General features: G+C 49.2%; 6 protein-coding genes across 6 annotated transcripts; 3 read left to right on the top strand and 3 right to left on the bottom strand.

Annotated features, from left to right (window-relative positions):
• Positions 1–89: 89 nt before the first annotated feature.
• N7519_011119 (homoserine dehydrogenase) lies at positions 90–1,271 on the top strand (the record flags this gene model as incomplete). The annotated part of the gene is made up of 2 exons (XM_057297892.1): positions 90–123; positions 193–1,271. The coding sequence occupies 2 exons, from the start codon at positions 90–92 to the stop codon at positions 1,269–1,271; spliced, it is 1,113 nt and encodes a 370-aa protein (XP_057145774.1).
• A 139-nt stretch (positions 1,272–1,410) lies between these two features.
• Positions 1,411–2,479, bottom strand: N7519_011118 (heme-dependent oxidative N-demethylase family protein; the record flags this gene model as incomplete). The annotated part of the gene is made up of 3 exons (XM_057297891.1): positions 1,411–1,653; positions 1,708–2,390; positions 2,476–2,479. The coding sequence occupies 3 exons, from the start codon at positions 2,477–2,479 to the stop codon at positions 1,411–1,413; spliced, it is 930 nt and encodes a 309-aa protein (XP_057145773.1).
• Positions 2,480–3,461: 982 nt separating this feature from the next.
• On the top strand, positions 3,462–5,500 carry N7519_011117 (Serine hydrolase FSH; the record flags this gene model as incomplete). The annotated part of the gene is made up of 3 exons (XM_057297890.1): positions 3,462–3,524; positions 3,592–3,955; positions 4,800–5,500. The coding sequence occupies 3 exons, from the start codon at positions 3,462–3,464 to the stop codon at positions 5,498–5,500; spliced, it is 1,128 nt and encodes a 375-aa protein (XP_057145772.1).
• Positions 5,501–5,899: 399 nt separating this feature from the next.
• N7519_011116 (putative DUF221 domain protein) lies at positions 5,900–8,818 on the bottom strand (the record flags this gene model as incomplete). The annotated part of the gene is made up of 3 exons (XM_057297889.1): positions 5,900–6,026; positions 6,088–8,681; positions 8,732–8,818. 3 exons carry the CDS (start codon positions 8,816–8,818, stop codon positions 5,900–5,902), a joined length of 2,808 nt encoding a protein of 935 aa, XP_057145771.1.
• A 2,150-nt stretch (positions 8,819–10,968) lies between these two features.
• On the bottom strand, positions 10,969–11,304 carry N7519_011115 (uncharacterized protein; the record flags this gene model as incomplete). Its single annotated transcript, XM_057297888.1, has 3 exons — positions 10,969–10,985; positions 11,048–11,231; positions 11,290–11,304. 3 exons carry the CDS (start codon positions 11,302–11,304, stop codon positions 10,969–10,971), a joined length of 216 nt encoding a protein of 71 aa, XP_057145770.1.
• A 5,351-nt stretch (positions 11,305–16,655) lies between these two features.
• Positions 16,656–19,921, top strand: kin1 (putative serine/threonine protein kinase Kin1; the record flags this gene model as incomplete). Its single annotated transcript, XM_057297887.1, has 4 exons — positions 16,656–17,228; positions 17,289–17,916; positions 17,975–18,366; positions 18,428–19,921. The coding sequence occupies 4 exons, from the start codon at positions 16,656–16,658 to the stop codon at positions 19,919–19,921; spliced, it is 3,087 nt and encodes a 1,028-aa protein (XP_057145769.1).
• Positions 19,922–21,761: the final 1,840 nt, after the last annotated feature.

Here is a 21,761-nt window from a genome sequence, read left to right as displayed (position 1 = left end):
TTTTAGTTTTGATCTGATATTGAACCTGTGGTTGAGAACTGGAAAGTGAACTGATCGAAATAATCAAGGAAAATCAGCAAATCAACATCATGTCGGCTAGCCCTATCTTCCTTGGTGTCATTGGTAAGTGTCCCTCACTACTGAGCTCGGAAAGTCCAAATTTAATTGAATACTAATGATTTGATGAACTAGGTGTCGGAGGCGTTGGTACTGCCTTCCTCCAACAGCTTGCTCGTCTCCCCAATGCGCCCCAGCTTGTCGTGCTTGCCCGCTCCTCCCAGACCCTCCTCGCTCCGACCCCCGCCTGTTCGCCGGCCATCCCCGCTGCTGACTGGGCCACAGCTGCTGCTACACCATCTCTGACCAAGAGCGGTGCCCTTCAGGCCGAAGAAATTGCCACATACCTTGCCTCGGCCCCTGGCCGTGCCATTTTGGTCGATAACACTTCCGACATTAGCCTCGCCCGGCAATACCCCACATTCCTCAAGAAGGGCATCTCAGTGGTGACACCCAACAAGAAGGGATTCTCCGATGATCTATCCCTGTGGAAGGATATCTTTGCCTCCGCAGCTGAAGGTAAGGCTCTCGTGTACCACGAGAGCACCGTGGGCGCCGGCCTGCCTGTGTTGTCGACCTTGAAGGACCTGGTGGCCACCGGTGACGAGGTTACCCGCATTGAGGGTGTGTTCTCTGGCACTCTGTCTTTCCTCTTCAACACCTTCGCCCCTGCATCAGGCTCTTCTGATGCGCAGTGGAGCGCCGTCGTCGCCCAGGCTAAGGAGCTGGGCTACACCGAGCCTGATCCTCGTGATGACCTGAACGGCATGGACGTTGCACGCAAGCTGACCATCCTGGCCCGTATCGCTGGTCTGGAGGTTACCAGCCCCGACTCCTTCCCTATTGAGTCGTTGATCCCCGCTGAGCTCGCATCTTTGCCTTCATCTGCGGACGGCATTACTCAGTTCATGACCCGTCTTCCTGAGTTTGACGCTCAGATGGCCAATGTCAAGAACACTGCCGAGAAGCAGGGCAAGGTTGTGCGCTACGTTGGTAGCATTGATGTTGCTGCCAAGGCTGTCAAGGTCGGTCTGCAGTACTTCGATAAGGACAGCGCTATCGCTGGTCTGAAGGGGAGTGACAACATCATCAGCTTCTACACCAAGCGCTACGGTGCCAACCCTCTGATTGTCCAGGGTGCCGGTGCCGGTGGTGACGTTACCGCCATGGGTGTTTCGGCCGATCTCATCAAGGTTGTCGAGCGCCTGCGCTAAATTGCTCAGTCCTTGGAAGTGTAAAAAGATAAACCATGACCCCCAAAATTTGACAATGCATATAAAGAAACGCGTCCTTATATCCAATCCTTGTGTCATATCTACTATATATTTCATGGATCTTGTAAAGAACCCAACCCTATTTAGTAGTCCCGTCCCTTAGGAAGTCCTTCAATGCTTCTCCCCATACATCTCCCTTCTTATAAGTATGCATTTCTGGCACATTCCCCTTCTTCAGGCCCTCGATGGCATTCGCAAGATCCTCACCAGAACCCTCATCCTTAATTTGCCTAACCGGATAAACATAAGTGTGGATGGTAAAGACAAGAGCCTTAGACACCGGCAGCCGATGCAATGTCTGACGCTCACACCGGAGAAGAGTCTTTAGTGGTATCAGCGCCATTCCATCAAACTAACTTGCCCACAGCCAACATACCTGATCAACATTCAATTTTCCAAGCTCAATAGCCTCCTCTGTTTTCCCCGGCACAGCATGTGTTCCACCAAAAGCAGCAAACAAGCCCGTGTCAATAGTAATACTCCAATTGACCCGTTTCACAAACTTCCCAACCTCGATGCGCGCAAAAAATTTGTCCATGCTGCGCTCAATTTTCTCCTGGTAACGCGGGACTGGCCCATGAATATCTACCAAACGCAACCCGAGTTTCTTGCGCGTATTGAAACCAGACGGGAAACAGGTCGCATATGCTTGTAGTACATATCTCGGCTGTTCATCGCTATCGGGTGAGAGCTCAGGGAGCAGGATCAGGAAATCCTCGTCTACTGTCTGCGCGAGGATTTCCAGGGCTTGGATTGCTGGTGTCGTTGGCGACAGGTTTGTTGGCCAGGTTGCGCCTGTTACCAGGTTTTGGAAGAGCGTGCTTTCGGCGTTTAGCTGGAACATGCTCGGGTATCGGGTTGGCAGGTATGTTCCCAGCACGAAATTGTATAGTTCCCCAATGGCGGGCCGGATACGAGCGTCTTCCTCTGGGGTTTGGTAGTTGTTGATTGCCACTACGATGTCGTGGTGCTGGTCGAGTATGGACTTGCGGAGAGCGAGTCTGTTCTTGTATGTTTTGTCCATCGGGATGAGGTCTGATGGATCGAGGTTCTCAAGTGCTATAATAGATTAGTCTAGGTAAGTGTCGAGTTTTGTGGTATATAATATAGCACATCTGTATGAGAGCAGACCAAGGGGACTCACCCATGGTCAAATTATATTTGTTTTTTCCTTTGAATGGCCGAAATTGTAAAGGCTCGGTCTCTTCCCAATTAAATCCCTCTAGAGGCGTGATGGGGGATTTCTTATTGTCCGAGCAAGTTGCCGTCTTTCTCACGTATGCATTGGCCTTGCGAGGTTGTCGAACCCTCCAGATGGCAACACACAAACCCACGATAAGAATGCAGAGCAGGAGTCTGGAGAATATGGGCCATGATGCATCAATGTCTAGCTTGTGTCGAATGCCTGCCATCCTCAAATCACTGTGCAGTGGATAACTATGGGTTGAAGTCTATGATTCTTCTTGCCCATCGGGGAGTTTTATGCTCAGAACAACTACTTACTCCGCATGAGCTCCGCACGAGAAAGCGAACTTATCTTGGAGACTCGTATCGGAGATTATCTCTCTCCACTTTCACTGGCTGAACTGTCCGTGGATGTTTTCCGATTGACTCATAAGGCCGAGATGACCTCGGGACCTGCGGGGTTGGGACTTCAAGATAAGACGGTTGGGGTATTATTAGATTGGCTGCTCAGTACCTAGGACATACTTCATAGCAGCTTATACTCTGGAAGTATCGTACAATCTTCGATTAGTATAAGTCACGTACATGATGTACCTAAGTCTTCTGCATATTGGAAGACATGTAGTGTTGCACGATGAGACCCGAGAGCAATAAAGAAATGTATGCTTGCTCGTACAGTCAAACGACAGAAAGCACAGACGAGAGACAAAATAATAACACAAGATCATAAACATCATCACTCCAAGGGGACCGGTCATCATATCTGCCCTGAGCTCCTTTGTTTCAAGGTCCCATCCCCACTCAAATGTGGATTCAATGCTTGGACAACAGGGCTCAAATTCTCCTTGCCAGAATCCTGATCTCTCTCCCTCTTAACTCGTAGAGAATCATCTGGGCTGCCCCCTTCGCTATCGCCGGTATCTGTCTCCACGCCGCGCAGTCCAAATGCCCTCCGTTGCCCGCCCGGACGTTCATTCAAGCTCGGCGCGCGAGGGCGCTGTCGACCACGTGCTCTTCCGCCAATCCACGGGATCTCCCAAAGAATCAGACGATATATCCAGATTGTTGCATCTAGGAGTATGAGGAAAGCCCAGGGGCCAATGGTGATGAGACCGAGGAGGAACTGCGGAATCCGGGGCAGATCAGCGACTGCGTCATCGGGAAGGGGGCTAAGAACCAAGATCGGAGAAAAGAAGGGAAACTCACGAAGATGCGAGCTGCCCAGCTCTCAAGATGGGTAAGCTCTGACGGAAGGATGGAGTACCACGCCATTGTGGTGTGGATTTGGAGAACTGATGAACCTCGGGAGGTTACGGTTGCTGGTGGGTTGGAGCTGTGTCAGTGCTTTGGCGCGCTGCGACTCCGTCCACCCTTGCTTGACAGCTCCCCTTTCACAGCTGCTTCATTTTCTGAGCCCAGTTCGGCATTTCAGATTCTCGGTTCGCTTCGCAAATGAAATGTAGAGAATCAAACTGCACTGGCTCAACTTGGATTCTACGATCAAGGCACTTCGATCTGATTGGCTGGACCCTGAATACCGTGGACACGTGAGGTGTATGGCCTGACAGTCCAGGTGTCTATTCACCTCGTCACCATTCTTAACATCTTCCACTCCTTTTTTTAGTACATTAACTAACTCAATTTAAGTTGACGTTAGCTCACAGAAAGCAGTCGAGAAAGTCTGCCTGGATACTATGATTTTCCCGGGCGATGGCCCACTCGGTATCCCACTGTTCTTCCACCACTCTATTTTACTGCCCCATAGGACTAATGGTGAACCTCTTGAAGAGAGTGACTATTCTTCGATAGCGTCGAAGCTTTGGACACCCCCAGATGAGGACTCGGTACTAGTAAAGACCTTATCATCAAGGGTGTCGAGGTTACGTCTGAGGAAGTCAACTATATGCTCTTATGACATGAAACTGTTGATTGCATAGGACTATACCGTATGGAAGATAGGGCTTGTAGCCTGCTTGGCCTTCCTTGGTATCCAATATGGAAGTATCGTGCTGACAAAAGAGGATAAGAGCCCTGGAGGTCCACGGGTCGCACTATAGATTAGACAACGCGGGGTCTAAAAACGTACTAGCCATTTTATGTTGATGCATACAAAATGACCACTACTACTATTACTTTATAGTCTCCTATACATTTGCCCACATACGTATACGAAGCAAAACTGCTCTCCACCCGCCCTTGAATATCCTATCAAACCATGAAAATCTTAATGGTCCACGGTATCTGACACCAAATTCACGCAGTCACCAAATCTAACCATTATAGGATCCCGCCAATCGGGAGCACTCTTCCGAGCAAAACTCCAGGCCCTAGAAAAACTAATCCACCAAGCCATTGGCCCTATCCATCCCGACGGAGTAGAATTTGTATATCCAACAGCTCCCTTCAAGCTAGAGCCGTCCTCCAATAGCCCGTCCGAACTGCGCAATCGACACGGAGCATGGAACTGGTTCGAAACCGAATCCATCGACGGTCCTTACCCGGGGCTAGAAGGCGGCCTGGAGTCTATTGCTTCTATTCTCAAGGATTCCGGACCGTTCGATGGAATCGTCGGCTTTAGCCAGGGTGCTGCTGCCGCTGCTATGGCCGCCTCACTCCTGGAAGAGAATCGAAAAGATGCATTTTGCCGATTGGAAGAGGAGGATGGGATCCCGTATCCCGCTTGCTTCGCGACCCTTGAACACCCGCCGCTCAAGTTCGTGGTTAGCATCTCGGGTTATGTTGCCTCTCATTTGGCTTATCGTGCTTTCTACGATCCTGCTATTCGGACGCCAGTGCTGCATTTTCTCGGGAGTATGGATACCGTCGTTGATGAGAGTGCGTCGATTGGGTTGGTACAATGCTGTCAGGAGTTGGGGGAGGTAAAGGAACAGATGGTTATCAGGCACTCGGGTGGACATGTGTTTCCGAGTGGAAAGAGAGAACTCGCTGCCGTTGCACTTTTCGTCAAGTCCAGCGTGAGCTGAGAAAACATGGTTCGAAATTTATTTAGTGCCTTGATATCTGCTCTCATCCCAGATATGGCGCTGGGCGGATTACCATTCGACAGTTGTGTGTAATTTGGTTGGAGAACGCTTGCTGGGACTATGTAATTGGACCTGGACCTTCTAAGGATGTGTTGAATTAAGGAACTGGGATTGGAATAAGTTTAATATTTTGTATTACAACATTTAATTTATCCAATTCATGTGTACATGGTGGTGTCCATATGCCGCTTGAGCAGACAAAAAGATTTTTTTAAATCGTGACCTTCGTGTTTAGAAATGACGCTGAGTTCCCCCCGAGATGTTGCTAAGATAGAATACAAAAAAATCCGACAAATGCAGATGTTTGGCCCAGAAGGCCGGATATTCACAAATCACAGCTTACCGCTGTGGACGGTAAGCATCGTACGAGGTGTACGGGGGCTCGTCGTCCTGACCGACAGGTCCATAACCACGCCAGCGAGCGAGCGGATTCGTGATATCCGTCTGCGCGGGAACCTGCGCATGGCTGAGTAATCTCGATTCAGCCTCGTCTGTGTTTGAGTATGGTCCTGGTGCCGAGGTGCCACTGTCGCCCCGCGAGAGCGGCACACGGAAGGCCGGGTGGACCAGTCCTGTTGGGTCCTGGTGTTCGTAACCGTTGTGCATGTGCAGCGGCGGGATCGATGGCAGTGAGGGTGCCGGTGATGAGGCACGAGATGAGCTGGGAGACCACTCGCCTCTCAGAGTACTGCGGGGTGTGCGAGCGCTCTGTCATCAGGTCCTCGGGCCGGCCGTAGATACCGCCTCCGAACTCGTCGCGGAAGTCTGCGCGATCCTTGTAGTACGAGAAATCGAGGTGGTTCTCCGGGACGACCTCGAATGGCGCAGGTTCGGCAGACTTGCCAGGCTGGGATGCGAGCATCGGGTTCATTGCGATGTCTGAGTACTCGCCGCTCATTTCTCCCTGGTCCAGACGACCTTGGTAGATGTCCTTTAGGGCCTCGGCTGCCTTGGCGTGCACCATAGGTGTCAAAAGTGGTTTGTAAAGGGCAGGGTGTCCGAACTTGGAGTTCAGACGGTCTGACGCCTTCTTGTCGGAAGTGCTCGCGCCCAAGGCCTCGGCATCGGTTAGGTTTGCACGATTGTAGAACTCGATATCGGAGTCAAACGTCTTCATGCAATAGATCTTGAACCCGATCATCAAGAAAGGCAGGGGTATCACGCAGAACACCATGTTCCACGTGCCGCTCGACTTAGCAACGAGAGCGATGATCACATTGGCAAGAATAGTAGCAAATACCAGGCGATTGAATAAAACTCGCCAAAACGCACCACCAGACTCATTCTTAGTCACGAACACGTACATCAATAGATACTTCTTCAACATGGCATCCACACCAAAATACAATGCCGTCACCGGCAATACAATGGGTTGCAAGGTAGCGAAACAGAAAGCCACGGTGGCATAGAAGAGGAAGTAGTTGTAGTAACTGGCGTAGTCGAATGGCGGCGGTGCGGTCCACTCAATTGCCTGTCGGGGTGTGGGTGAGAGGAACGTCTTGGCGAACCAGACCCAAGCCATGGTAACCAGCTGCACAAGATCAATAGCAGCGCCGAGATTACGCTGCAAAAGATAGGTCACCCAAAACGGTGACACGGTGCATAAAGCGCTTACCAACTTGGCGTACATCCGGCTTTCCAAGATGGCTTGCCAGGCGTCTTCGTGGTGGTTGGTTTTGTCAACCACAAACGATACGAAGTACCAAGCAGCCGAGAAGAGAGAAAAGACGATCAGATTGTTGAAAACGAAGAACGCATACAGATGCCCCAGCACGTGGCGCTCTCGGGATGTTTTAGTCTTGCTGCCACCTTTAATCGAAAGTCGACGGAAGATGATCGGAAGTGCCAGATACACGAGCGAAGTCAGTGCGGGCGACGCAATACCCTGGACAGCAGCCCAAACGTTTGGGTTCCCTGACAACGAGGTCTGGAACGCCGGCCATACCAAACCCAGATTTGACAGGTTTGACAAGAAAATGGCAATCAGACCGTTAGGAACAATCCACACAATAGTCAAGCATGTCACCCAGATAAAATTGACCAGTCGCTTCCACTTACGTGCTGACTTGGTGAGTGGTAGGTTTTCCCAGATGATATCGCTGGGCCGCGGGGCAAGGGCAATAGTGGTACCCTCAGGGTGCTTGCGGCGAGCGTTCCATGCCACAGCATGAGCGTGCTCGATATTGTCCCAGCTGGCAAAGCCGTAAGGCATGGCGTTTCGGCGATCAATCGAGGCCCGTCCATGCTTGATTTCCTCTTCCAAGACGCGAATCCGGACGGACAGATAATCAATCGCGTCCACTTTGCCGCCGGGGTATTGGTTGCGATGTTGACGAGGGGGGCGTAACGTAGGTCTCTTTGCAGGCAATCGGTCCGGGTTCTTGAGGTACTTGGCCAAAACAGATTCCAGTTCTCGGACCACCTCTTCATGTTCTTTGATGATCCGGGGCAAATCCCTGACATTTCGGCCAATCGCAGCTCGTGGGAGGGCCGCGGTAGGGTTAACCTGGTCGGTGAGTCGCAGGATACCTTCGTCGGTGCGGCCATTGGGAGGGATGTCCGTGATCATCAAGGTTCGGGCATGCAGACTGCGTTGGTATTCAGAGCTTTGAAAATATTGCCTCCGCAGGTTCCGTACAACGCGATAGTTCCTCCACAAAAAGTAAACAATAATGAGATCAAAAGCCCAGGCGCATACAACCTGACTCCAAATAGCCGTGGGATTGGTGATGTTGAGGGGCGTCATCAAGTTGAAGGCAGAAGACGCCGATTTATCACTAGGACTCTGGCTCTGTGTGACATTGACCGGTATCATGACAAGGCAGCCTATGATGCTGAGAAAGATGAAGATGTTGCGGCACATTTTTGTAAAGCGAAGAAAGATTGCGGCATCCAGGCCGACTGTCTCAATCAACTGCGCTTCCCGTGTATTGATCACCGGTTTGACCCAGGCGAAGAAGCCCTTGCCCACCGGGGGCGGAGTGTGTTTGAGGTCCGCATGCTTGACTTTGGGCGCATAGACAAGCGAATGACGAGGTCGGACAAGGGAGAAGAGGAGGGCGAGGAGGACAGTGACGCCGATCGAGGTGCCTAGCGAGGCCCAAATAGCAGTAACTGTAAACTGAAGGTTGTCAGTGTGTTGTTCTCTCTGCCAAGACAAATCAAGCTTACTGCAGAGCGAAATGGATTCGCGATAAGCTGGAGGAAAGTATCCGTTGGATCTGCGCGGGCATGCAAACTCAAATGATGTAGATCCATTACGTTAAAGCAGAAACGAGTGATCCGGCATGAACGAGGGGCCGGAGGGAATCAAGAGCCCAGCATGAAGGTGAAAGAGAATAGATTGAAGAGGGAATGGGTTCTAAAAAGATGGGAAAAAAAGGCGAGCAGAGGTGAGACAAAAGATAATAATGCACGAATGAAAGGAAAAAAGGTGGACTCCGTTCTAGACTAGATTGGTTATTATTAGAAGTTGGGTCAATGGGGTTATTGGCCTCTTGGCTGGCTTAGCGTCCGTTGATCAGCGCCGTTAGGGAAAAACGGAGCCAGCCACTTTTCTGCAGAGATTGTGAAGCCCTATGTTGTATACGGAGTACTCCGTACAATTCGATGTTCCCACGGCTCTGGAAATCAGATTTCGCGTCGACATAAGGCGTTCCCCTGTGGCACCCTGACACGTTTCAAATGTTGACCCATCGACTGTTGTATCATTGGCAGTCCAGCAGCCTGTGTCGAGTGGCACACCAATCAGTTGGCCAAAGTAGAGAAAGTCTGGAACATTCCAAGGTTGCGATTGTTTCCAAGGTAGGACTGAGCCCAGTCATGTAGGTACGTTATGCCAGGTACGTTGTGCCACTTCCAAGGTTGTAGGTTGTGGGTTTCGAGATGTTCTCCAAAAGTTTGAGGGGTTTGTCTCTGGTTTGTTGCCTGAGGCCATCATTATAGCCTGGATACATCCATGCTTCATATTTATTCATCCTTTGAGATTTGATCCAACTACAAGATATATGAATGGCCAGCCATGAAAATTTAACGTAGCCTCTTAAGATCAATTTAACAGCTGTGGTTCACCACTTGATTCCTCTTAAACACTCCATGAAGCTTACAAGAATTCTGCTAACAACGATATACCCCCGCTAGAAACCTTCGTGATATATGAAACGCCATCTTTCAAGAATGGTCGATATTTGTTGATCCTTCAAACCATGGTACTGTGATAAAGGCCACGAGACCCCGCACGGCTGAGAATGCTGACGAGTTTCAAGACCCCGTGCATGATGTTTTGCACTTGAAGCTTGAGGTCATATCTGACTTCTTATCCTCGCATTCGCAGGTGGTCGACTGTGACTTGACGGTATGACCGCAGGTATACGATATCATGTTATGACACATATTGTTGGGAGTAGGAGAGTAGCCCTGGAGGTATGACATTAGCTATGCGTAAGACTTTTACTTAGAACAGTGTAATAGGGGAGCCGCCAGACATACTCAAGCTTTCTTGTTGGTATGTTTAAATTGGGCGCAAGAGATCTGAGGATTGAGTCTAGAGGGGGGGGGGGCTTTCTTCCCGTTTATATATTCAATCATATGACAATTCAGAGGGACTGGGAATAAGGAACCTCCCTATATTGGCAGTCATATGCCCGTGTCATTTGGTTTGCGTCGCATTCTGAGTCAGTTATTATTGGATAGAACGGAAGCAGCTGAGCGGGGTGAGCAAGGATCGCGGGGCTTCATATCACAAACCGAGTCATGACAGCGCATACTCAAGGTTCCTACAGGGATAAAGTCTCGTATAGCAAGTCAGGTAAGAAGGTAAGAGTCCCGATTTCGATTCACGCATTCCGCCCTAATCATGGGTCTAGCACCGAGCACCCAATAATACCAGAACGAGCACCCACCATCTCCGGTCTATGGCCGACGGCCTACGCACTGCCGCATGTGTCGCTTCTCTTCAGTTGATAAGAGTCTGCTCTCACTGGCAATCACACGAGTAGAAAAAAAAGTTGTGTATAGTGGACGAGTAGAGCAGTATGTCGGGTACAGGTTGGTGGATATCGTTATTGTTTTCTCTGTGGCCTTTATTATCCTCTTCGGACATAATACTCTTTCTTCTCTTTCTATAAGCCCGTTCCGAGCGATTTTAGTTTTCCAAATAAGCTTAATTAAGGACCGAACCAAATAATGTGTTGTTTCAGTGGTTTCTTCTGTATACCTTCCAAGCAGTGTATGTCAAATGTGTGCTTGATCTTTTGATACTACAAATCATACGTTCTTATGATTTACGGGTCTGTTTATAAACGTTGTATAGTAGTGGTATTATCGCTATTTACATCGTCAAGTCATCAAAAGGCAGGAATTCCGCCTAGATGGTGTATAGAACGAGCGGCTCGTGGAGTTCAGGCACTTTAGTTCTTGGCAGCCTCTGAGATATTGTTAGCACCGTATGTCTTTTTAAAAGCAGCCTTGTTCAATGGTTTGTCTTACCCTTGTGGACATCGGCCTTGGTGTTGTGGGTGAACTCGTCCTTCTTGTCGGAAAGAGCATCCTTGGCAGCGCTGGCGCGGGTAGAGACGTTGGCATCATTGCTCTTAGCGACGTTCTTGTTGGCCTCCTTGGAAGCCTCAGCCCCAGTGCCCTGGACGGTCTCAGCGACGTAGTTAACGGCTTGCTGTAATGTTCTGTTAGTCAATGATAGGGCAAGTATGAGAGTGGAGTTGATCGCGAACCTTGGCGGTCTCCATTGTGGATTTGAGAGTTGGAAAATGTGGTTTGTTTGAAAGAGTTGTTTGTAATTGTAGAAGATGAGCTGTGTTGAAGAATAGTTGAACTACTAGGGAAGTAGAAGGGATATTTATATTGTTTTGGGGTTCCCATCTACAGGGGCAATGATGTCATGACGTCATGGAAGGGGAACCCAGTTTCCAGACATCGCCAAGTTTACCCGCATTCAAAGCAAGATCTTGGAAGCTGGCTGTTGGTGGCTGTAACCCCAGCTCTTATCCACCTGGGCACAGTCATATAGTTTCTACGCTTTCTGGCCTTTCTGACATCACCTATAGATCTGCACTGCACTGCACGAACATGATTTGCAGCTCTCATAGACAAAGCCAACTCGAACATTCCATTTTTCTTCCATTGTCCGTTCTTACAATTGAGAGGACATTCCACATTTGGAAAAATCAATTGGCTCAACTGTTTCCAGGCCCACCAAAATCTGGCTGCATGACGTATAGACACATTTTACCCCATGCAACAGAATAGTCGGAGTAGTCTAGAGGTTCCATGGAATATTATGTTGTCGTGATTGTGGCTTATGGACCTCGGTAGAATAACCTTGGAAACGATGTTAGGTACGCACCTCTACGATTGAGGCAGATTGAAACTAAGCATAGAGTAAACTACCTATCTAACCACTAACACTCGTCTTCTTTTGATCTTTAATGGTCTACTGATAAAAGAAGCGTTAGACATGCTTATTGCTTATTCAAAAAGCCCTTACTTTCTGGAAGAAAAGATCTGTCAAAGTGAACCCGTCACTAACAAAGCCTAGATCACGCACGTTCTGGCCGACTTCCAAGGCTGGCATACACTGTGGGGTTGAACACTGATTTGATGCGTACAATGTACAGTCATTATGCCACGGAGCTGTCCCATGCAGGTCATACATTATTATCCTACATATGTAGGTAGCATGTAGGTAGCCCCAACCCGATCTTATGACGTAGTTCATCTTCCCGCGCCTTCAAACGTTCAGCGAGTTAGAATCGTCGGTAGCTGAATCCACCAATGAGAATGAAATATGAACTTTAATTCAATTAAATTTCCCAATGTTTTCATCCAGATCTCATATCACAAGTATCCTAATGCATATTGGAGAGTTTGAGACACTTCAATGATCCAGTTAACAACTAGTAGAACTCCACTGAGGTCAAGCTATAGACAATGGTATTTTCGTTTGTTTCTCCTAACCCTGCTCACCTCGATGAAATAGATTTCATAAGGAATAGAGCTTGTCCTCACGTGATAACGGATGATCTCGCATCAAAGCTCACGCCAACTCCATTGGCATGCAATTCTCCTTCAAGAACCGGTCATGAAATCCCTTCTCGGCAATCTGCCCCGTGTCTCTACAGTCTTCTTTCGTAGTGCATATATTTGTAACGCACCCAGCATACCTAGGTATACCCGGCCTTATATAACGACGAATAATTGCCAGTCAATGACCGTCTCACTTCCCCTTCTGCCGTGGCACGTTCATGTCCGACTTGATGAACGAGTATATCAATGCACTCCTGAGGCGCCATCTGGCCAAGATGAAACACTATGGAGAATATAATCCGGGCGCATACCAGAACACCATCGCGGTCCAGTTCTGCGGCGTCTTTTTGAACCTTCCGTCATTCTACAGGATAGACTCTCAGTACAGAGCCTACCCTTCGATCCAAAACGGGGTGTCAAATAGGCCGCGATAGGGCCGTGTCTCGCAATCATGTGCATCTGCAAATGGTGTCTGGGTATTGTCTCATGGAACACTGTAGTGCGGAAGAAATGGATGTTGTTTCCACGCATCCCTATCAGCTTGGCTTTCTGATCCATCCCGTCGGTTGGGTACGAGACAATGAGACACTCCCCTCCGAGGAAGAAAGGGCTTGCTTCCTGGCACTCGAGCGACATCATAAACATTTACCAGTTTTCCTTGGCAACTGGAGGAACGGTGACGGTTGAACCTTTGAGACTTCAGTTTGTAATGACTGTCTAAATCGTTTTTTACTCGATGAGGTGTAAGAGTACCTAAATCGATATCACAATACTTACAGATGAACCCGATCAGCTTTATCTCTATAATCAAGATGTTCACAACTACGATACTAAACTTAGGTACCAGAAAAAGGTCCGTATCACCTACATTATATACAACATTGTAATGATGATGATACCGCGACTTCCCTATAATCACAGCAATATTGTTCTTCCTCTCTATCAACACATCCAGGATGCATCCATGGGCCCCGGGGCCCCGTATGTGCATAGTTATGTAATAAATTCATGGATACGCGAGCCGCATCTATCTATGTATACATTCGGGCATAACCAATTGCGAACCTTATACTAATCCTAATTAGGTACTTAGAGGCCGACAACCAAATGGGAATCGGAACTTATAAACATATATTACTCCTTTAAAGGAGACTGTCTCCTTTCTAACCTCCCCCCCCCCTCCCCACCTCTCTTTTACAACTTCGTGAATCTATTCCACTGGAATCTACCCTTGATCAACGCTACCCTATACTACAAGTTACAATGCCGTTCCATTCAATCACTTCAATCCGCCAGCCGCTAAAAAAAGGCTTTATGTTTTTAGCCACAAACTCGCGCCTTCAGATCAATCTCACGCTTTTGACTATTCTCGGATGTGTTTATAACCATAACGTGGCTCTATTATCCTTTAGGGAAAGGATATTAGCCCTAGAAGAGAATTCTCCTATCTCATCGCAGAGAGAAGAAACCGATTAAATGCCGCTCCAGTCCAAGCCCAAAGGATCGAGCTAAAGCAGCTTTGGATAGGGAATATGGTGATTCTCTTCGCTTCCACTTTTATCGAACAACAGTCGAAGCCGGGTCCCGATTAAATTTTCTTTACTACGGACTATGTATAATTTATCAGCCGTGTGTAACCTTTTCTTGATGTCAGATCAGTGTTAGTCGTCGCCAAATTGGGTGTCATCAATGTTCCCACCCCCGTAGACGTTTTTCCTATATAGTATGTAGCCCGTTATGATCGAGTAGCACTCTAACCAAAGCCATATATGGCCAGTATGATCGAAAATACAGGGTGGATCTTGATCATGAGCTTCGAATGAATGCTAAGCAATATAGTGTGTCGACTGGCTATGCTTATTGTGCAGATGCCCTCTTGGCGTTGAAAGCAAAGCGTAAGAGATATCTCCGGCGCTAAATCAATATCGGTCTAGCACATTATCTCAGCACTCTATAATATCCATGGATGGAACTTTCATGGGGATTCTAGCTACTGTTTGCTTTAAGCAGTCAAGTAGGTGGTATGTCACTGGCTGACATTTTCCGCCGTTTCTTCGTTTGGTAAGTTGGACCCTTTTCTTCCAAGATTGCCGCATACTCACGATGTCCAGGCCTGCTGCTACGATGTGGCCTAGTCAATTTGCAAGCACGTCTTTGTTTTATTCCCTTCACGACTGGAGCTCTTCAGATGAATCAGAGACCTATGGATGGAGCATTTCACGCTACTGATATTTCTATATGTGATGATTGGGGCTTTTGTCTGGTATTGGTAAGGCTCTATTGTTCCAATCTGAACTATATATACTAATTTCTTCGAACAGTAGGATACTGGGAGTACTATGGCAAGGTCTCTCGGTTTATGCTTTTGTTATCTGTAAGGTCCCGTTAGCTCGTTTCATTCCCGACTTGCCTTGGCTCTTTTTGCCTGTAGGGATCCGACCTAACAATGTGATTTTGAACTAGTTATTCGGAGGCTTTATAGGGCTCTCCCTCATTCCTATCACATTTGATTGGATGTAAGATAGTCCCCCTCAATCCCGGAAGGCCTGAAAGGGTGTAAAGCTAATTATATAGTGGGACCCCCGAAATATCGGGCTAAACCTTTGTACCTAGATATACCGACCTGTATAGCGCCTGCCCGGTATATACTATTATAAGAAGTGTCGGCCGCGTAGTCTTCTTAGTGATCTTCTCAGGTAGTGTTCTCCGATAGTCTTTTCATGTCTTTTCAGTGGTCTTTTTGGCAGTCTCCTTAGGTATATAGCTTTGACTACTAACCTCTCAGCGCTAGATCATATGCCTATAGGCTAACTATATTAAGAGTTTTAGACTGGCAGAACCGGCAGAGTTTGGAGGGTGGTATATCTTGGTACAAAAGTTTAGCCCAATATTTCGGAAGTCCCACTGTAACCATCTACGTTTCTACAATTCGCAGCTTCCTTGTATGTGATGCTCCAGGTCCGATGATCAAATCCGACAGAATACGTACGGTGGGCCTTTTTTGTGTCCATAATCCTCGGCGTGGTCTTTATAGTACGTTGTATGATGACAACTGCCCGGGTGTGGAGCCCTGGAGCGGGTTATTGCTGACACTCACGGCTACCTATTACTGATCATTTTACAGCACCACTCCATTGAGTTCCTTTTCATGGGTTATCTTTGGCGTCGTCTTCAACCACTGGATTCGACGCCGGTGGGGTGGTTGGTGGTATACTTACAACTATATCACCGCTGCAGGACTTGACTCGGGCCTCATTCTGCCGGGTGTCTCGATACCCCAGTGGTGGGGAAACACAGCTCCCTATGAGACTATGGTACGTAACTACAATATATATCCCTACATGTATACTCCGTACATTTATTGATGTGGGTCCTAATGAGGAATATATGGCTTTCGTTATACTGTAATTCGAAAGGTTGTCTCAGAAGGAGAGACTTTTTGACCAAAGAAGTGGTGATAGTCACAGTACTTATATCAATTATGCTTGTCTTGGAAATTTTATATATAGATGCAGATCTATACTGTTGAACGTGGACCTTGACCTCGGGATATTTATAGTACCTTGGCCCACGTGACCATGGCTAATACCCGTTAGTAGTTCCCCAGGGTTGCACGTAGTCAGGTGGTGACGTGGTCACAGTAGTATTTATGTGCATGTCAATAGTATTGAAAAATAAACAGCCAACTAAGAGAAGTAAAAGAAATAAAAAAAATTGTACAAAAAAAGGGGCGCAATCGGGAGGTGAAACCCAGCCTCAAACAGAATTTGGGTATCAACTCGAGAGCTTAGTTGCAACCTTGGATGTCCCCTAGACGATCTCCGCATCCCAACCTCCTCTTACTCTTAACCCCCACCCACCATCTTTGTTCCTTTTTAGTTATCATCATCTTTCATCGCATTCGCATTCGCATTACGGGATTTTGTTTCATCTCGTGACAAAGTCCTCGCACCGCCTTGACTGCGCTCGGGGCCGAGCCCTGGCTGCGGCTTCCCTTATCCCTCCCCGCTCATTCCTTTGACCGCTCCAAATCCCTCAAGGGGAACCATCCACGATGTCGGTACCGACGACTAAAACACCAACTGTGGTCCGCAGCCACTCAACTACATCTCGCCCCTCTCGAGCCCCATCTGATCTCCCGCATCGCACACGCAGTGTGGCGGTCCGATCGTCGAATACATCCCAGCCTCCTACGCCAACTAACCTGTCACATTCGAAAACTCCTTCCCAGGACCGACGTCCTCCCTCAAACCATACTGCCCTCGAGGGTGCAGCCCGGCGCGAATTCGAGGCAGCCAATGTCGCGCGCATGCCTTCGCGTCGGGAAACGTCATCGGACCGATCTCAGGAACGCCCCTCGACCGCTCGAACTGAAACTGCCCGGAGGCACCAAAGAAATCTCTCATCGCAAAGCCGTCACCGAGACAGTATCGATATGACACCGAACTCGGCTTCACAGCAGCCGCCGCAGCATGCGACCGCAACAAGTGCCCCCACAGCCGCAGCTGCGCCTCGGCGACGGACCACGATCACGACGCCGACCGGTCAGTGGGCTCTCGGCAAAACAATAGGTGCCGGAAGTATGGGAAAGGTTAAATTGGCGAAAAATACGGAGACTGGAGAACAGGTACGAATATTCAACTCTGTTGTTTCAAATTATCAACACAATACTGACTACGGTCGCCAGGTTGCCATTAAAATCGTGCCCCGACTCTCGACCGAGGAACATCGCAGTAGCCGGGAGACAGAGAGAGCCGATCGCTCAAAGGAGATTCGGACAGCTCGAGAAGCTGCCATCGTCAGCCTAGTGAACCACCCGTATATCTGTGGCATGCGGGACGTCGTTCGAACTTCATACCATTGGTATATGCTGTTCGAATATGTCAACGGCGGTCAAATGCTGGATTATATCATCTCCCACGGCAAGCTGAAGGAAAAACAGGCGCGCAAGTTCGCACGGCAGATTGCCAGCGCATTGGACTACTGCCACCGCAACAGCATCGTACATCGCGATCTGAAGATCGAGAACATCCTTATCAGCAAGACTGGTGACATCAAAATCATTGATTTCGGTCTCAGCAACTTGTTCTCCCCGAGAAGCCTCTTGAAGACTTTCTGCGGTAGTCTGTATTTCGCAGCCCCGGAGTTGCTTCAGGCAAGACAATACACGGGACCCGAAGTTGATGTTTGGAGCTTTGGAATTGTCCTTTATGTCTTGGTTTGTGGAAAGGTACCTTTTGATGATCAGAGTATGCCTCAGCTGCATGCGAAAATCAAGAAAGGTGTGGTGGAGTACCCACCAGGTCTCACTGCTGGTAAGTCAACCTTACAAATATGCTTTCTCTGATTCCAATTACTGATTAGGCCTCGCAGAATGCCGCCACATTATCTCCCGCATGCTGGTCACTGACCCCAAGCAACGTGCCAGCTTGGCCGAGATCATGAGCCATCCCTGGATGAATAAGGGTTTCAGTAACCCTCCGGAGAACCACCTTCCTCACCGTGAGCCTTTGCAGCTACCTCTGGATCAAGAGGTCGTTGAAAAGATGACCGGTTTTGACTTCGGGCCTCCGGAATACATTACCGCTCAGTTGACCAAAGTATTGGAGTCTGAAGATTACCAACATGCTATCCGGTTGTACATGCGCGAGCAACACCAGCCTGTTTCCAATCACCCAGAGCGCAAACGAGGAGTATTCGATTTCTACAAACGGCGAAACTCTGCAGCCAGTCGTGATACCCTTTCCGCGCCTTCGGCCGAGGCGGTGCAACTGGGGAACGACCCTTTAAATGCTTACAGTCCGTTGGTATCAACATATCATCTAGTCAAAGAAAAGCTTGACCGAGAGCGGTCCGAAGCACGGCCTGGTGCCCTTGGTCTGCGTCAAACCCCCCAGTGAAGTCCACATGCCTGAACTGCGGCCCCCGGAAGCGGCCCACACCAATCAGTACCAGTTGGCAGGAGACAAGGATACAGGACGACGATCTCGGCCACGGGCTCGCACCCATGGCGAGGACGAAGTCACAGAAGGAATGAAAATACTTCATTCTTCCTCGCCATCTGCGCACGTCCCAGCCCCACAGCCCGACACACCCGCCAAGAAAGAAAGCACTGCTGCTGGAATCTTGAGAAGATTTAGCACTCGCAGGACCAAAGATCGCGGCCGCGATGTGGATCGCGAACGCATCAGTACCCCTAACACACCCACACTCAACGTTCAACCTCCTGCAGATTCGGCATCTCCGATTCACCGTGGCTTCAGTGTAAGGAGAACCCGACGGGCGGAGCCATCTCCAGGCGAGACGTCTTCGAATGACAGTCGGCCACAGCAGGATCTTCTAGCGGCGCCAGGATCGTCGGAACGCAATGTGCGGTCCAACAAATTCCTGGAGAGATCTACCAGTGTCAATTCGGCAGACTACCGAGCTCGGAGAGCCACACGGAGAAGTGATGCCGATGCCTTGGATGTTCCCGCAGACCGTCAACCGCCCTCTACCAGTGACTCTGATCAGGTTGCTCCGAATAATCAGAGAGATCCGGCCAGCGTGAGGGCTGGTGGACGCACGCACACGGCGCGCACCATGTCGCTGGGACACGCCCGACGAGAAAGTATCCAGGCACGCCGGGCCCGGCGCGACGCTACCCGGGAGGCCAATGTGCCCGAAGAGACCGATGCAGATATCTCCGGCGCAGGGACAGCACTGGAGAGCGCTAACGAGGGAGAAGATCTGTCCAAGCCCGTTTACCTGAAGGGTCTTTTCAGTGTTTCTACCACCAGCAGCAAACCCTTGCCCGTTATTCGCGCTGACATCATTCGGGTATTGAGGCAGCTCTCGGTTGAGTATGTCGAGATCAAGGGTGGGTTCAGCTGCCGCCACGCCCCCAGCATCGAACTCGACAAGGTGGTTGATGTTGCCCCTCCCAGCCCAGAAAGACAGGGGCAAGTGTCAGGGCACCGCCGCCGTATCAGCTTTGGCGGCCTTCTCAGCCATGATGAAACCCGAGACGACGGCCGCACTGGGTCCTCCAAACTTCGTCGGGCTCAAGCTGCGCCGGATCGCAGTTTCACCACGAACTCGGATGCCTCGGATGAATATGTTGCACGGGAACAGGGTGGTCCAGCCGGCGAGCGTGTCGTTGGCGAAACCACTACCCGTGTACAAAGCGACACTGGAGAGAACCTCGTCCTCCGATTTGAAATCCTGATCGTGAAGGTGCCCCTGTTCTCCCTACACGGTATTCAGTTCAAGAAGGTATCAGGTGGCATGTGGCAGTATCGAGAGATGGCGAAGAAGATCCTCGATGCATTGAAACTGTGACCTGTCCCATTCGACAGAGAATCATTTGCCAAGGAGCGCATTCCATGACAAGACCTCTTCCCTAGACTTTGTGGCACACAGTTGGCCTTCTTTTTTTCTTTTGTGTTACACCCATCCACGACGCATCCGCATGCACGAGCATTCCTCATTTCCCCCATTATCATTGCATGTCCATTGCTATCTTTGCTTTCCTCTCGTATCTCATAGGGGATCATTTATCTTCATTAGCCCGTCATTTGCGCTTTTCGTCCTGAACTAAGTACTGCTCACCTATTTCAATGCCTATTGACCTAGCTAGACTTGCTGTGGTCTTCATAGTGTATATTAGAATCGAGTAAAAACGTTTTTGGTTGCTAGCGTTTTTGCTTTAGCTTTTGCTTTGCAGCCCGTGTCATCTATTGGCCGTTGTGGCCTAGGGAGATGGTGTTGTACCATTCGTTGGACAGTCGATTATGAACTTTACGGTCCTACAAATACAAAATGGTTGTGGCACTCTTCTGTAGGATTATGTTTTATGTTCGAAACTGCCGCGTACTGCGCAGATGAATTTGCTATTGAACCAAGTATGTTAGCATACTTCCTCCCTGTCTGTGATGTTGCATAGCCTATGTAATTCATATAGGCCTTCGCTATCCATGGGCCGCTTGCTAATGATTCTAAACCCAAACTATATCTTAACCTCGGCCTCGGCGATTGTCCAAGCCAAAAGCACCTCGAACGCGGTATCTGGAGGCTAGTCAACAACACCAAATATCGTTTGAAATTTTCAGAGACCCATTATACTAATGGTATAGAAAGATTATAGCGCTTTACATTCCAGTCTGGAGCTCGAGATTAAATCCGGACATGGTGTCCACGGTTTCTACGGTGCATATGTCCGCATTCATGTAGACGGCAGGTCTATATATGCAATGAAGGAATCAGAGAATATTCTTCAACACATGGGCTTCAATTTGATAGTTCCCGAGGTCGTTGATAACACTTGTGGAACTGAACGTCACAAGGGTAGCACCACCCGCTGTTGTGGCACGAAGGCCCAGAGCTGAAGGCCCAGAGCTCGAGGCTCAGGGTCCAGTCCAGGTGGGGCCCGCCAGCTGTGTTGCTGTGTAACCCCTAGCCGCCGGCACCCGCACCTTGCCCACCCCGGGGAGTGGGCACTCGGGGCAGCCCCGGAGGGTACGGGCGCAAGGTACGCGCGGGGCCGTGAGGCGCCCGGGCGCCCTAACGGATTAGCCAGTTGGCGGAAGTAACGAACACTTCCCCGGCAACCCCTCTCTTCTCCTAAGGAACTAAAACCGCTACATCTGCTGATATATACTAAGTGAGTAAATAATTCAGAAAGGAAATTGCAAATAAAGCTTCTCTATAGACAAGCCGAGCTATTATCTCCTTCTAGGGCCCCGCCCATGCAAAGACTTCTCCGACTCCAGTCCCCACCAACAAAACAACAAACCGCCTTGCTCAGGGAGGGCCTAGGGTCAAATGCCTCTAAAAGGCGACCGGATGCGCCGGAATCCCTTCCAAGGTTGCGTCCACGGGTAGATATGTGGTCGCGAAGACATTAATAGTGAGGTCGTAGAGATGATCACGTGACAACCGTTTTATTTCGCTTTTTCGCTAATACACAAGGCATCTAGCCAGAACTACGTTATTCTTAGGGTAAAATAACTCTATACTAAAAGCCCGACCTTGGAATGAGTAGCTAGGAATCAGTAGTTGGGATTCGGGGGCCCTAGGAATAGTGAGTTAGGAATCGGGAGTTAGGAATCGCGACCTAGGAAAATCGGGGTTAAAGCAAATTTCTACATAGCCCGACCTGTTTATTCATATCGTCTATAGG

This window comes from Penicillium mononematosum (assembly GCF_028829835.1).
Source record: "Penicillium mononematosum strain IBT 11891 chromosome Unknown utg000005l:1.0-9366267.0:1.0-9372171.0, whole genome shotgun sequence".
Taxonomy (NCBI): Eukaryota; Fungi; Ascomycota; class Eurotiomycetes; order Eurotiales; family Aspergillaceae; genus Penicillium; species Penicillium mononematosum.
Note: the sequence above shows the minus strand (reverse complement) of the source record. Positions and strands in the feature narration are given on the sequence as shown.